The sequence below is a fragment of the Carettochelys insculpta genome, chromosome 23 (assembly GCF_033958435.1).
Source record: "Carettochelys insculpta isolate YL-2023 chromosome 23, ASM3395843v1, whole genome shotgun sequence".
In the NCBI taxonomy this organism is placed as follows: Eukaryota; Metazoa; Chordata; order Testudines; family Carettochelyidae; genus Carettochelys; species Carettochelys insculpta.
In genome coordinates this window covers 22,429,481-22,445,148 of record NC_134159.1, presented here as the reverse complement: position 1 = coordinate 22,445,148, position 15,668 = coordinate 22,429,481, and the positions used below count along the sequence as shown (strand labels likewise).

Below are 15,668 nucleotides of genomic sequence, written 5' to 3'. Positions count from 1 at the left end.
AGCTGGGTGCTTGTGCAGCCACTTGGGAGAGTCCAAAGTATACAGCTGATTAGCAGAGTGCCCCCCACAAGGTTTTGTTTCTATTTGTGACGTACCCTTGTACATACCTCCGTGCACACCAAATTTGTTCTGCACATGGATTGGAGGGAACATTGGTGACAACCCTGCTATTTCAGGGCATGGTGGGAAAGAGATTCTTTTAGGTAGAGCTGTGCTAAAGCCAAGTCCCAGGAAAGCTTGAAGCAGAAGTGTTCTTTCTACTTCCTGCCTGAGTGTTGCTTTGCTTTCACTAATGCAGTGCTGCTGAATATTGCATCAGCAAAGGACATGAGTCCCTGCAAGAGACTCATGCTAGAAAAACACAAATTCTGGCTCCTCTTCTGTTCTGCAAAGAGTTTTGTTAAGAATTGGAGAACAGACATTTGCTTCCAATTGCCACAGCACACAAGCTGTCAAAATTGCCAGACTAGCACTTGCATGGTCACTTTGACTTAAAACAAAGAAGTTCAAGGCAAATTAGAGACATGCACAGGAGGATTCAGTAGCATGGCTGTAATATACATTACCTTTGAATGTTTTCCCACAGATCTGGCAGAAGTGTGGCCTTCCTTCCTGATGCCTGCTAGCAATGTGCCTCAGAAGGGGCCCTTTCTCTGTGAACCTCTGATCACAGAACTCACAGCTGAAGGGGCGTTCACCAGTGTGCGTACGGTTGTGCTTATCCAAACTTGCTAACACAGATGAAAAACAGGAAACTTATCATGTATGCACTGAAACATTTACCATAGAGTGGCTGTCATTTCTTAACTCTTCCTACTCAGGTACTTTCATCCTGTTTTTAGAAAAGCTGCAAATGGGAATTCACTGATCTTATAGTTCCACTTAAGGGTGTGGAGAAGACTGGTTGGTCTCTTCCTTACACAGTGTCCAGGCTTAAAAGGGGATGCTCAGTGAAATATGTTAATCTGTGAGCTTCATGCAGTAACTTGTGGACCTCCTTGCAGGGACAAATTTGAGGGGGAGGTAAATACTGTATTTTTAAAAGGACAGAATTGGTCAGAAATATGTAACATCTGCAAAAATCTGCAGACAATATTAAGGTGCTGGGATAGGTCTATAAAATCTATTTTTGCATTGCCATGACTTGGTGGTCAACTTTGAGCAGAGGACATAGCTCATGCCTGGAAAACATCTGGAAGTTTTACTTAAAAAAACACTTCTAATATATAGCTTTTAGCTCTAAAACCAGTGGGATACCTTTTCCCTTCTGGAACCTCAACATCCAGAAGGGCATGAAGGGGGATCCAACTCTTCTTAGTTGCTATTTCCCAGCATGTTTACTGGTAGCTGTCCCTCATACTGTCTGGCTCCCACAGGCCCCTTCTCCCTTCTTTCCAGCTGTTGAATATTTTTAGCTTCTGTTTTCCTTTTCTTATTCCAGAGACAGTATTACATAGTATGCACCCAAAGGGGACAGGAAAGAATTACCTCTCCCTAGGGTTTGCCTCCTATGAGCTTCCTCTGATGGTGTCCAGTACTGATGCTGTGAGAGGAGTGCCAAATGGGCCTAAAACACCCCTACTCAGGTAACTCTCAGGGGTCCAGGTAAGACCAACCCATTCAGTGCTTGGGCCCCAGCAGTGGAAGAATGTTCACCAAGGCGTGCAGCTCTCCAAGGACTAGAACAGCCAACTTGCAAAGCAGTAAGGATCCTGCGTCTATACCTTGTGTTCTGAATGTCTTCCCACAGAGGTGGCACTGGAACGGTTTCTCGCCCGTGTGTGTGCGGAGGTGCATGTTGAGGTTGGCTTTCTGGGTGAAGGCGTGATGGCAGAACTCACACACATAGGGACGCTCATTCCTAGAAGGACAGTGAGAGCCATGGTCAGCACGTTCCCATCCTGAAGAGCTTCTTTGCCTGAAGGAACAACTCCAAGTCCATCTCTTCATTAGAAGGGTGAGACCCTTGGAGTGAAAGCAGCCGACAGAGCTGTTCCGGAATTAAGTCTTCTTTCAAACCTTTCTCAAAACAGATGGCCTTACAGAGGCCAAAGAATTGGGATTATGTCCTAGCCAATGTGTAGGTACAAAGACCAGAAGCCAGAGTTTCTTAGCCCTCAGACATTTCAGCTAGGGTTAGAGAGCCCATACGTGAGGGGGAGGCATGAAGAAAACCACTGAAATGTGTCAGTGACCTAGACAACACACCGAAGCCAAATCCAGCAACAACCTGATCAGCTTCCAAAGACAATGAACAGACGGAGCCAACTGAAGTCACACAAACTTCAAAGAGCACATGGGTAAGTTACACCTCTGGAGGAAGAGGCAGTGCTGACCAGCTCTTACAGAACCATGTACTGGCCTTTCATAGTACTATTTCTGAAGGAGCCTTTACAATCTGCCCTCCAAGGCAAAGACAAACAGGGCCAGGAGGGGAGTTAATGCCTATCCCAGTCCGGCCTAAGTTATCTCCTGGCTGCTGCAGGGCTGGTCCCTGATGGGGGAAGCGGGTGAAGGTTGTGCATATGCTTGTGACCCAGGGGATAACTGTTCTTTCTTCCCCAGCACATTACCTGTGTTTAGCTTTGATATGCATCTGTAAGCCATTGCGACTTGAAGCCCTGTGCCCACACTCCTCACAGACAAAAAGTTTCTCTCCACGGTGCTTGAATGCTTCATGCAGGCGCAACTCCGTTCGAGACAGGAAGCATTTGGAGCAGGCAGAGCACTACAGATCCATAGAGAGGAGTTAGGATCAGAGGCCAAGAGCAGAAGCTCTGTCACATGCTCAGGGAACTGGCTTCCCAGAGAACAGAGCCAAGAGCAAAAGCAAGGCCCAGGTCTGCCTCTGTTAGACACAGGTATTCTCCAAATGAGGGTTAGGGACTGCCAGCCTCTAAATTACAGAGCCAGCCCAGCCGATGCTCTTTGTCTGGCATGCCCCCAAACTAGGACTAGATGAAGCTGCCCCATACCGCTGGCCCTTACATCCCTCCCCCTCAGTAATAATGCAGGGTTCTGTGGTTTACCCCAAAAATGTCAATGCTGCACACCCCACCTTACCGCATGGGGTTTTGGAGCACCATGTAACTTGATCATATGGCTCTGAAGATCCTTCTTCTGCATGAATTGCTGTACACAGGAGGAACACTAAAATACATGAGACAAGAGTCAGCCTCTGGCCATTTCCAGAGCACTTACTGTGAGTTAGAAGTGTTCGGTGTGGCCAAAGGGATTTGGCCTAGCAAAAAGAAGAGAAAAGATGCAATGCAATCTTTCCCTAATGACTTCCCGCTTGTTTATATCATGTAATCGCACGCAAGCCCCCTGCCCCAAGTGCACCCTCCTTGGCACCCACACTCAGGCTATAATCCTTGGGCTCTGTGCTACATGTTCCCTTTTACTAACAGGCACATGCCCTTTATCAAGGAGACTAAGATGTGGAGCACATTTGTGGTCTGGCGACAGGAAGAAGGGCTTGGTGGGATTAATTCTCAGACTCAGAATAAATGCAACTGCCATAAAAGGGAATAAACCAAAACAGCATTCCAGAGTTCAGGGGTAACCAGTAACCCGGTGACCCATGCCTGTCCACAGCACCAGCCCACATGCCTTGGCTCACTGCCACAAGGTGGTGCACGCTCTCAGTGCAAGGCCTGGTCGGGTGTGGCCAATCCCTGGACCCCAGAATAGAAAGGCATCCTTGCTCACATGCCCCTCTTTCTTTTCATGATGGCTACTCAGTCATTCCCAGGAATTTTCAAGGGTGTGCTGCACTCACCTTATAAGGCATTTCCCCTGTGTGTGACACCATGTGCAACCGTAATTCCATTCGCCTCTTAAATATCTCCTGACAGACTGAACAGGTGAAAACCTGAAAGACACACAAAAGGAGGAAATTCAGGGAGACCCTTCACTACAGAAGCAGCTCTTCTCCTGCAGGCAAGAAAGGAAGGACACAGGAAAAGGAATGGAAGATTAAACAAGAAGCTGGCATAGGAATCAGATGCCTATCAGAATCCATACTCTTCAATTTGGGAGTTTGGCTAGGGAACTGTTGGCATGTGACCTGGAAATATGTCATCTTTATCCTAAATGCCAAACTACAGCAAATTGATAACTATACACGCTACATCCGTCCATGCTTTCTTGCTGCAAATCACTGTGCGAGGCCCACACCAGCCTGGTCAGTCCTTCAGGAGGAAGCTCAGTTAGCAGACAGCAGCAAGAGAGAGCGAATAGAGGAGGTAGTTTCATGTTTTGAATATCAGTGGCTCAGGTCGATCTTGGGTCTGGATAAATAGGAGGCTGCAGGGAGGATCTAATTCTGCTCATGTTAACAGGTACCCAGTGAAATGGCCAAACTCAAGGGATTTAATATGAGGCTTTATCGCTATGCCCTGTGTTTACTTCCTGGTGAGATGGCCTTGGGTTGCCAGAGGGCAGCATTCTTCTCTAAACAAGTCTGCATTTGTGCTAAATTTCCCATCAGCAGAAAAGGGCCAACAGTGCACTAAACACAAATGCACATAATAGCCCACTCTGTAGAAACTCAGTTTAAACAGAAGTTATTTTCTTCCAGCCCCCCAGTATTGAATCTGGACCCAAACTCTGAGTGCCTGGCCACACAAGAGAATTCTCTGGATAGACAGCTCAGGTTACTGCTTCAGGCAAGAACTGAACAAAGCAAGTAGGTGTGGACATGCTGTGTTTGTGCTGCTGCTTTAACAGTTTAACAGCTGCTGGTTCCTGCTCCTCCCTTGCCAGTTCCCAGAAAATACCTGCTCCGAACGGTTCATACAGTTCCTAGCTTCATGCTCCAGCAGATTCTCCTTCCTAAAATAACATTTACCACATTTGGAACATTCAAATGGCTTTTCTCCAGTGTGTTTCCTAAAAGGAATACAAAAAGAGAATGTCATTCTCAATCTTTAACAGCCAAAGGAAATAGTTCCCTGGGACCTGTGAGGGAGCCATTCACAAAACAGGTTCCCAGGTGACAGCCAGGATGCTAATAGTCTTGACTGAGTTACATTGGAGAGCAGACTCTGACAATTAGTTATTTTCACAATTAATCAAATCTGTCCTGTGGTGCGATAGGTGTTCCTAACGGGACCTTCACTAGATTCAATGTCGTTTCTAAGTTAACACTCACCATCATCACCTAGTTTAAAAGAGAGCAGAGAAGACCTGCTCATTTGCAGCAAGCTATTTGATGGGAAAATAAAACAATTAAGCTTTTGAACAGTGAAATAATGTTCACACCAACACATTAGCCATGGTCAAAGTTATGAGAATACAGCTTAAACTCCAAAGTTAGAGCGATCTCAGGTGCCCTCCTGAAGGCTGTCTTTAGGAAGACAAGTCTGCTGCTCCCATTGTATTTTGGAGCATCAGTTCACTAAGACACTTCAGCAGAATGCTCCCCCCAGCATTCCCAGAAGAAAGCCATCATCTCAGTCATGCTCTGTCCCCCACCAACAGCCTCCAGTTTGAAATACGAAATGCTGACCTGTGAACCTAAGGCAGCTCACAGAGCTGTGCCTGCATTTTCAAGAACCAACCGGGGCCTCCCTCCTCCTGCTTCTCTTGTGATAGCTAAGGGCTCCATTCACCCTCTGAATCTAGGGTTGAACGAAAAGCAAGTCCTGGCAGCTCCATGTGCAGAGCCTGACCAAATTAACAGGTACAGGCTGAACCTCTCTCATCCGGAACTCTTTCACCTGACAAACTCCATAATCTGACATGATTTTAGTTAGCCACACAACCACTCATCATGGGTGTGACCAAGTTTCCTGTGGTCCCATGAAGTTTGTTTACAGCTACCAGTCCTGGCTCCCAGTGTTCTGTGCCCTTATTTAGCTGTAATTTGCCCCTACATGTCTTCTAAGAGCCCAGTAAGCACTGAAAGTTTTGACAACATGCTAGAAAATGTTGATCTCCCATTGTCTGGAAAATTCTCTCATCTGACACCAGTCAGGTTTCAAGGGTGCTGGACAAGAGAGGTTCAGCCTGTAGTAGTTCCTCTGCTCTTGCAGAGAGCTACTCCCAGTTGCCTGAAACAGCCCCTTTACTGAGACGCAGTTACTTCTGTTGAGCTGCGCTGACCCCCAGCCCAGATTTGAGATATATTACTTACTCAAACCTTCAAGCTATTTCACACACACTAATACAGCCCATTATAAGGCCTAGCAGCTGGCTGAGTTCAAAGCCTAGTCAGTGCTGAAAGGATCACTATGCCAAAAGGTAAATGGAGAGCCTTGCTGGGATCTGCCCTGGCCACCTCCAAACAGGAAATCATAATCCAGTGAAACAAAACAAGGCAGATGGGAAATGTCAGGGCTAAGTACCTGCACTATCAAAGCTTCTCAGTACCTCAAGAGGTTCTCATGCTGGGACTGAAGCGTTCGATGGCCAGGTGCGAGACTCCTACAGGCATGGACTAGTCTCTCAGGTCTCACAGTACTATTATTTCACAACCTAACCCTGTGTGTTTAAGTTCAGAAATGAGCTCAAGTTCAGCTGCTCAGCACTCCAGTACTTGATCTGCACAACCCAGCCCCACTGGAAGCCAGCTAGGGCACAGGATCCTCTTACTAGGAGTAAAGTACAGGAATAAAAATCAGAATGTTTACCTGTTGTGCACTTTTAGGTAATATTTGCTGAGGAAGGTTTTATGACATGTGGGGCATTCAACTGGCACAGCTGTACCTTTTCTGCTCCCAGGAGTCCCAGCCTCTAGCAGCCCAGCAGTCCCCGCTGACTCCGAACTGCTAAACTTTTTTGCCAAATTGGATTTCTTTTTGGTCCTCAGGGTCTTTTTCTCAGGAATGTAATCTTCACCTGTCTCCTCATGGACTCCTCCATAATCTTCTGCTGCTATGTCATCAGAGACTTCAACAACCTGCATTTCCCACTGTGATGGAACAGGGAGCCATTACAATATCTCAGTGAATCCTTGGACAGAACAAGAAACTGTATCTACAGTGGTACTGCACCATCAAGCAAGTTATCTAAATTCTGGAGCTTGTAGACAGCATTACTGACAATAAGAAGCTTTCAGGAAAGTATAACTAAAGCTCCACGGATTCGACTAAGAACATCTCCAATACGCCAAGAGACAAAGACTGACTCTAGTCATCTGGATGCGTTTAGCTCGTTCCAGTGCTTTAAGATAGCCCTCACGGCCCTGAACGCACCTTTCCGGAAAAGCATCTCTGCATCTCTTTTGACACAAGTTGCTTCCTGGCTGGTTTGATTCTTACATTCTAACTAAGCTCTAGTGTTGCTGTACACTGAAATAATTCCCTGTCTTTGCAAACATACTAAACCTATTGTCTTAGCTGTATAGAAATAGTCATTAGCCATCAGTTACCCAGCCCTCTTCAAACTCCAGCCACAGTGTTTGTCTCATTAGCCTCCTGCAATACTGATTTCCAAAGGGTCAATATACACTATACAAGGAAGCATTTCTTTTTAGTGAATCTGAAGTTCTTGCCCTTAAAGTGTCATAATTGACTTTTATCCAGTCTTTGATCTAAAGCACATCTTTAATTTAAGATATCCATTTTCTTCCTTTCTGAATACACCTTCATTAAGAATTGCAGGTGCTAAGTCTTTGCTCCAGGAAAACAACTCAATTAATACGAAAAACACTGACTACTTTGCACTGTGTAATACTTCTATTTGTGGAGCTCAAAATAGTTACAGATAGCCAATTAAGTCTCAGTGTGCCTGAGACATACATCAACCCGACTCCCCTTTAAAAATGGGAGGGGTGAAAGACAGAGGTCCACAAAGGTTAAGTGACATGCTCAAGAACACACAGCAATTCTGTGGCAGAATCAGAAACTGACTTCTGCATCCACCTCCTGTGCTTAAACTATCATCCTTGCCTTTTTATTACACATATTCTATTGAGAAGATTAGCAGACAGACCCTATGTGCTTGACAGTTTTCAGAAGCAAGTCTCTCACTGCTTAACTTTAAAGCTTTACTTCTAAGGCAAATAGTGTCTTAGTTCATAAAAGAAACCTTATTAGGACATGCTCCACACACCACCTCATTGCTGACGCCTTGGTCTTCGGTGCCTCCTCTTTTAGGTGGCCTCTTTAGTTCTTTACATTCCTGGGTGTTCTTTACTTCACCTGAATTGCTCAGGGCATTTGCTTTAGCAGCTCTTTTAAGCCTTTCCCTAAGAAGAAGTGGGCTCCCGCTTGGTCCCTGGGCTAGCTTGGCTCTCCTAGTGCAGCTGCTGGGACTGGCTTCATTAGTTATGTTAGATTTAGACACTGCTTTGACAGCTTCTTCTCCATCTGAGTCTGCTGGCTCCTTTAAGTGACCATTGACATCCTCCCTAAGGCCTTTTGCACAAAGGCAATGGTTGTTTAGATCACTGCCATCAAAGCATTTTGGTGTGAAACTCTGGCACAACTCCACAGCTTCAGGGACACAAAGCTCCCTGGCAGCAACAAGCACCTTCTCCCGGTTCTCTGAGGTAAGCGCGAGGTGTCCAGTGTAGAAGAAGTCCAGCAGGAGCTCAAAGATCTCTGCGAAGCTGTCTGGGAGAATGATGCTGCTGGAGGCTCCATCTCCGTACAAACTCTGGAAGAAGCAGCTGCAGCAAGCCAGGACGCTCCAGTGGGCTTTGAACACCAGGCCACCCACGTCCAGGGTGGCATCACAGTACTGGCCCTTCTCACGCTGCTTGTTCAGCTCCTGCAGGACGCGGACACTGTGCTGCACAAAGGAGCCATCCATGGTCCGGGGGCAGGCGAGAGCTGGAGCCAGGGCTGTCGGGGAGGCAGAGAAGAAAGCGGCCCTTGGGGGCTCCATGTCACACTCCCCAGGAGCCGCCCCCCCTCCGGCCCAGCCCTCAGCCCGCCAGTTGGGTACGCCCGGGGGACGGGTCTCCCCCAGCCTGCCCCGGGAGAGACACGGAGCCCAGCCAATGCGGCCCGGCCCGAGCAGCCCCGTCCCCAGCCCACCGCGAGCACCCCTCCCCCTCCCCGGCCCGAGCACCCCCCCCTCCTCCCCTCCCCGGCCCGAGCACCCCCCCTCCTCCCCGGCCCGACCCGAGCACCCCCCCTCCTCCCCTCCCCGGCCCGACCCGACCCGAGCACCCCCCCTCCTCCCCTCCCCGGCCCGACCCGACCCGAGCACCCCCCCCTCCTCCCCTCCCCGGCCCGAGCACCCCCCCCCCTCCCCGGCCCGGCCCGGCCCGACCCGACCCGAGCACCCCCCCTCCTCCCCTCCCCGGCCCGGCCCGACCCGAGCACCCCCCCCTCCTCCCCTCCCCGGCCCGAGCACCCCCCCTCCTCCCCTCCCCGGCCCGGCCCGGCCCGGCCCGGCCCGGCCCGGCCCGAGCACCCCCGTCCCCAGCCCACCCCGAGCACCCCCGCCCCTCCTCGGGCCGGGCCCCACCTGCGCCGGGCGGGGAGCGCAGCCGCCCGCGGGCCCCACACGGAGCGAGCGCGACTACCGCCGCCGGCGGCCCAGGCCGCGGGCCGCCGCCATCTTCGGGAAGCGCCGGACGTGACGACGCGGGGCGAGGCGGGGCCGCCTGTGAGTGCCGGGGCGGGGCAGCGCCAGGCCGTGGGGTGGGATCAGTGGGGTGGGATCAGTGGGGAGGTGGGGACCGCGCCAGGCCGTGGGGTGGGGAGGTGGGGGCCGCGCCAGGCCGTGGGGTGGGATCAGTGGGGGCAGCGCCAGGCCGTGGGGTGGGATCAGTGGGGTGGGGAGGTGGGGGCAGCGCCAGGCCGTGGGGTGGGATCAGTGGGGTGGGGAGGTGGGGGCCGCGCCAGGCCGTGGGGTGGGATCAGTGGGGTGGGGAGGTGGGGGCCGCGCCAGGCCGTGGGGTGGGATCAGTGGGGTGGGGAGGTGGGGGCAGCGCCAGGCCGTGGGGTGGGATCAGTGGGGTGGGGAGGTGGGGGCCGCGCCAGGCCGTGGGGTGGGATCAGTGGGGTGGGGAGGTGGGGGCAGCGCCAGGCCGTGGGGTGGGATCAGTGGGGTGGGGAGGTGGGGGCCGCGCCAGGCCGTGGGGTGGTGGGTAGGATGGGTGCAGGCGCAGGTAACAGTTTGTATCACTCAGGGCTCTAGTCGTTAGCAGTTGCTTTCGATAGACTCTGGCAGCCAATGACACTGGGTAACAACCTGCTGCTGGGGTCCAGCCCAGGGCTGTCTCTGTAGCGACAGGTGGCAGTGACAGCTTAACAGACAAGGACTCAGATCACCCTGCTTGCTGAGCATTGTGACTGGACAGGGGCTGTTACCTTTGTTACGAGGACTCCTCATTTTACCTATCATCCCATGCAATGAGCTTGTTGCTATTGCAGAACCCCTGCAGCTGTTCGGCCGGGGTGGCCTAGCCTATGTCAGACTGAGTCACACCTGGCTCCAAGACTAGGCCCATCGAGGTTAGGAGGGCTGTTTGCTGAGGACGGTGCTACTTAACACGTGGGAATCACAGAACGTGGTCCAGTAGAGAAAATTTGCAGCCTGTCTCGTTCTAGCAGCCTTGGGGTCAGTCATCCATTTACTGGGAGCTGGAGCTTCGAAATGGAGACCTGTTGAGAATACATCACACATGTCCCTGAAGACAATACAGCAGCATCACATACAGACATGCTGTCAAGTACAGGTTGTACCTCCCTGGTCTGGTACCCTCAAGAACTGACCAGTCCTGAACCAGGGAATTTGCCAGACCAGGGGAGATCGGTGCCAGACCCTCTGTTGCTGCTGGCCTCCGCAGCTAGCCTACCTTTCTCCCCAAGTGTCCCCCCCCATCCCCATTCCTTTACTGAGCTTGAAGGCCTCACATGAGCTATTGATGGCACTCCAGAAGCTCTGGGAGGGCATGGGAGACATTGCTGAACAAGCAGCTCAGTTTTTCCCATGAATGCTCCAACCCAGGAGCACCCATGGTGGTGCTGGACCACATATGGTGCTGGACAAGTTAAGTCTGGACTATAAGGTTCAACTTGTATGTAAATGCTGCTTCTGGAGGCATAGGCCTTCTCTTTTGAAGCACTCCAGCTGGGTTGAACAAGTGAATGCCCAAGTCTCACACTGTGTTCACCATGTGTGTCACAGCCAGGCACTAAGGTACAACTGTATTTGCTCTGATCCATCAGACAGAGACATCTACAAGACCTTTACCAAGCTTTCCTCAAACTACAATACCCACCTAAGGAAGCGAGGAAACAGATTGATAGAGCCAGACGGGTACCCAGAAGCCACCTGCTACAAGACAGGCCTCGCAAGGATAACAAAAGAACACCACTGACCATCACATACAGCCCCTACCTAAGGCCTCTCCAGCGCATCATGAGTGATCTGCAACCCATCCTGAACAATGATCTTTCACTCTCACAGACCTTGGGAGGCAGGTCTGTCCTCACCTACAGACAGCCGCCAACCTTAAACAAATCCTCACCAGCCACTACAAATCACCAGCCAATGGCTCTAGGCCTGGAAGCAGCCTCTGCAATGGTCCTCGCTGCCATCTCTGCTCACATATCTACACCAGTGACATCATCACAGGACCTAACACCAACCCTACCATCAGGGGCTCTTTCACCTGCACATCTACTAATATAATATATGCCATCATGTGCCAGCCATGCCCCACTGCAATTCACATTGGCCAAACTGGACAGTCTCTATGTAAAAGAATAAATGGACATAAATCAGACATCAGGAACGGTAATGTACAGAAACCTGTGGGGGAACACTTCAATCTCTCAAGGACACTCAGTGGGAGATTTAAGGGTGACAGTTTTGAAACAAAAATTTTTTAAAAATCAAATGGAGAGAGAAATCTCTGAGTTGCAATTTATTTGCAAATTTGACTACATTAGCCATGGATTAAACAGAGACTGGGAGTGGCTCGCATCTTACAAAGAGAGTTTCTCTGGTTTGGGTGCTAATAGCTCCCTATTAGACTCTGACAAAGGCTCACATCCACCTTTCTGATCTGACTTGTTTTTTCCTCTTTTGATAAGTACTGTTGATACTGGGCCATTTCCACCTTGCTTTATAGACCTTGTCAGCTCTGGCTCTCCCTTTTACTGGGACCCCACTCTTTAAATACCCCTCTGAAACCACCACCACCCCCACTCATGCATCTGATGAAGCGGGTCTTTGCCCACGAAAGCTTATGCTCCAAAATATCTGTTAGTCTATAAGGTGCCACAAGTCTTCTTGTTGTTCTTGTGTGTCACTGTCTCCCTCAGCCACAGGGAGAGCAGAACTTTTCACTTGCACAGAAGGCGGTAACTTTTGGTACCATTTTTTACTTAAAAGTACTGAGTTGTGTCTCTCTGACACTGGAGGCTATGCTGGGAGCTGGACCAGGCGGTCAGAGGAAACCAAAGTCAGCTCTGACACAGACTAAACCAGTATCTGGAAGCTGAGAACATCTGCATGCATCATTCTCAGTGCTGTGTTTGCAGCCTGTGCAAGTCCTACCTTTTGGCAAATACCAAAATCTTGAGAGGCTGCTGCTGACTCAGTACTATCACCTGCAAAGCCAGAGCCAGTGGGGTCAGACAAACCTCTGAATGTTTGGACCCTTATTGAAGCTGCCCCACTGAAGTTTACCTGTCCCATGATGGGGCCTTCCTGGTTGGTGTTCTCTGGAAAACTTACCATGTAAACTCCTCCAGGGCACATCTTCAAACCCTGTTTTGCAATGAAGGAGTCAGTTTGCATCCAGTCCATCCTTCCAGTCTGCTGCAAAGCCTGTTTCGGGGGCACTGAAGAAGAGCTACCGCACAGTAAAGAGGAGAGCACCACTAAGAACACAGAGCTTTGAGCAGGAGAAGATGCTCTGCATAGGCTAAGTGAGTTGTGGAGCTCTTGTATTAACACCAGGAAAATCCAGGATGAGGACCCTTTCCTCTCCGGGAGAGCTGGGTGCAGAGACAGAGATGGGCACTCACTCTCCACATTGCTGGGCACAGGGTCAGGTGTCTTCTCTCTGCTCCTGCCACGCTGGCTTTCTGTGGAGGGGGAAGAGGCTGCTGCTGCTGCAGAGGCTCTTTGTCCGTGAGCTTCTGTAGCTGCTTGTTGTGTTCATGATCTGATCCAGCCTCATCTTCTTGACCAGGCCCTTTGGCTTCTCTCCTCGTGGCGTCATAAGAGTGATGGGCCAGGTTCACCCCCTCTCGCCAGTGGGAGCTGAGAGGCGTGCACAGCATTGCGCTGGTGTGAGTCAGGCAGCTGACCCTGGCGCATGCAGAGAGAATGCACAGTGGGTTCTTACTACTGTCATGCAATGGCCCCCTCGTTCCCTGTGTGCGTAGCAGAGTTCACTCTCCAGCAGAAAGTAGCAGCTAGTCCCCTCTGTCTGTAAGGCTCAACATGTGTGGTCCCTTGCTGGAGTTTGCCCCAAATCCAGGAGTCTTGAGAGGAGGCTGGCCTTGGCCTAGGCCCTCCTGCTGCCAGCCCTTCCTTCTCCTGGAAGGGAAGCTTTAGTTAAGCCCACTTTGACTGACAGAAGGTTGCACACACTGTTCCTTCCCCTTCCCAGCCTCCTGCCAGGCCTTACTAGTTTTTAGCCGAACTTCCCCGGGTACGTTTGCCTTCATTGACTGGCTCGAGTCCATGTCTGAGTGCAGCGCTGCAGAGGACAGCCCCAGATACCTCTTTATATTGAGACATTTGGGGCCCTAAACATAGTTATCTGGGCCTGGAACATCTTATGGGCTCACAGCAAGCTGGGAGACAAGTGCAAGGATCTCTGTTATGGAAGGTGTCTGGACTTGTCCCCACCACAGAGAGGCCAGTGACCCAGGAGCTCCAAGAAGGAGTGCAAACAGGTCTGACAGGAACAGTTAGAAACTGCCAGGAATTAGAAGAAATGGCACCCCAGGAAATGAAACCCGTCCTCTGCATCTGAAACACGGGGCAACCCCTAGCTCCACTTGCTGGGCTCATATTCCTCATGCAGGTGCTGTCCCCTTGCTGAGAAGGGTTGCGTTATCGTGCAGCACCAGCATGTGACTGTCTCACAGATAAAATCCTCTGTGATTAAAAGACAAATGGGCACTGCTTTCTCTTTTTCCTGCCTGTCCTTTAACCTGTGACCAGTGCCTTGGGGAGGGAGTGGCTGTGATTTACCAGGGGAAATAAACTGCAGGCAGCCTATCCTGAGGCCCTGCTCCCCATCCACCCAGGGCTGGCTTAAGAAGGTGTTTGACCCTGGCTGACTAACATGGGGTAACTTCCCAAAGTTTTGCACTGCTATGTTGCAAGTTGCTTGTATTTTGGTTTGTCAGCTGCTTTGCTGGCACTCTGCACTGGGCCAGAGCCACCTCACTTGTGGGGTGACAGGCTCTGGGGTTTGATGCACTGTTGGAGGAGAGGGCATACGCTCTAGCTGTCACAATATGGGAGAGTCTGATTCTGACAATGATTCAGGGGGTCGTGCTCCCTCTGTTAAACTGTAGCTTGCCTGCCACGGGGGTGTGTCAGTAGACTGGGTACTGACTCCATTGAGTGCAGGGATAGGTTGTTGTCCCCTCCAGAGATGAAATCCCAGAAGTTGGACAGAAGAAAAGTGTTACCACTTCATGCAGGGTAGCCTCGTTACTTCCATTCCCGTAGGATCGTAGCAGGAGTTTGATAGATTCATTGCTGAACACCTGGAACACGGGTGTTCCCACGTATGAAAGTGACACTTTGGTTATAGAGCAAGAAGAAGTCCTGTGGCATCTTACAGACCAAGAGATATTTTGCAGCATAAGCTTTCGTGGGCAGACTCGCTTCGTCAGATGCATGCGGGGGGTTTCAGAGGAAGGTTTGCATCTGACGAAGCGGATCTCTGCCCACGTAAGCTTATGCTCCAAAATATCTGTTAGTCTATAAGGTGCCACAGGACTTCTTGTTGTTCTTGACGATACAGACTAACTCAGCTACCCCTCTGATACTTTGGTTATAGACAAATGCGTTTCCCCCAATTAAGAACACAAACTTGTCTCTTCCTCTTGCACGGGTGAGCACAGTGTTCTTAGGGCCATGGCTGCTCCTGATGTGGTTTGGTGTATGCAGAGCGCAGGGAAATGTCAGCCTTGAGGGAGGGCCAGGCTTCCAGCACGCAGTCCCCGGGCACGAGAATCTGCTCCCTGAACTGCATGGGAACATTTCTATGAATAGCACCTGACACCTGGCCTGAAATCAGCCAGGGAGATCCATGCCGGCTGGAGTTTCTGACTGAACGCCCCATCTCCCGTTACTGACCCAGTACTGCAGGACCTCGGACCTGTGCTAGAGCAGCACATGCAGGGGTCTGTACTTACCAGACATGGGTTCCTGTCAGCAACCACCAAACGTTCAGCCCTGGAAGAGCCTTTCAAAGCAACGGTTCATGGTCCAGAGGTGGAGTCAGCGCTGTGGTGAGGTGAACCTGCCCTTGGGTTGCAGTTCTGGGCAGAATCTTGCTGTCCCCGAACAGAGCTACTCTGCGTCTTTGGAAAGAACTGCTGAGGGCCTCTCCCTTCCCAACAAGCACTCCAGCGAGGGCCCTGGCAGGGCAGTAATGTCGGTAACTTGACAGGTGGACCATGTGGCAGAAGGCCTGATTGAATCAACGTATGTCTGCCAGCCAAGACAGCAACTATCTAGGTGTCTTCAAGGTTGAGTCCAACTGCCCGGATCCCCACGTTGGT

At 50.8% G+C, this 15,668-nt stretch overlaps 1 protein-coding gene across 6 annotated transcripts in view; it reads right to left on the bottom strand.

Moving 5' to 3' along the window:
- ZBTB48 (zinc finger and BTB domain containing 48) overlaps positions 1-15,668 on the bottom strand; it is a 22,819-nt gene extending 7,151 nt beyond the window's left edge. Inside the window, exons 1-11 of one of the 6 annotated variants that reach the window (XM_075018001.1) lie at positions 15,300-15,668; positions 12,649-13,458; positions 10,272-10,565; positions 8,035-8,792; positions 6,636-6,916; positions 4,782-4,893; positions 3,782-3,874; positions 3,064-3,150; positions 2,574-2,728; positions 1,725-1,861; positions 567-731 (exon numbers count right to left, since the gene is read on the bottom strand). In XM_075018001.1, coding sequence (XP_074874102.1) covers positions 567-731; positions 1,725-1,861; positions 2,574-2,728; positions 3,064-3,150; positions 3,782-3,874; positions 4,782-4,893; positions 6,636-6,916; positions 8,035-8,792; positions 10,272-10,305 — 1,822 coding nt within the window. In that variant the 5' untranslated portion in view covers positions 10,306-10,565; positions 12,649-13,458; positions 15,300-15,668. Of the gene's footprint in view, positions 1-566; positions 732-1,724; positions 1,862-2,573; positions 2,729-3,063; positions 3,151-3,781; positions 3,875-4,781; positions 4,894-6,635; positions 6,917-8,034; positions 8,793-9,423; positions 9,528-10,271; positions 10,566-12,648; positions 13,459-15,299 lie in introns of those variants that run through there. The other 5 variants (XM_075018004.1, XM_075018005.1, XM_075018006.1 and 2 more) reach the window with 5 other exon arrangements.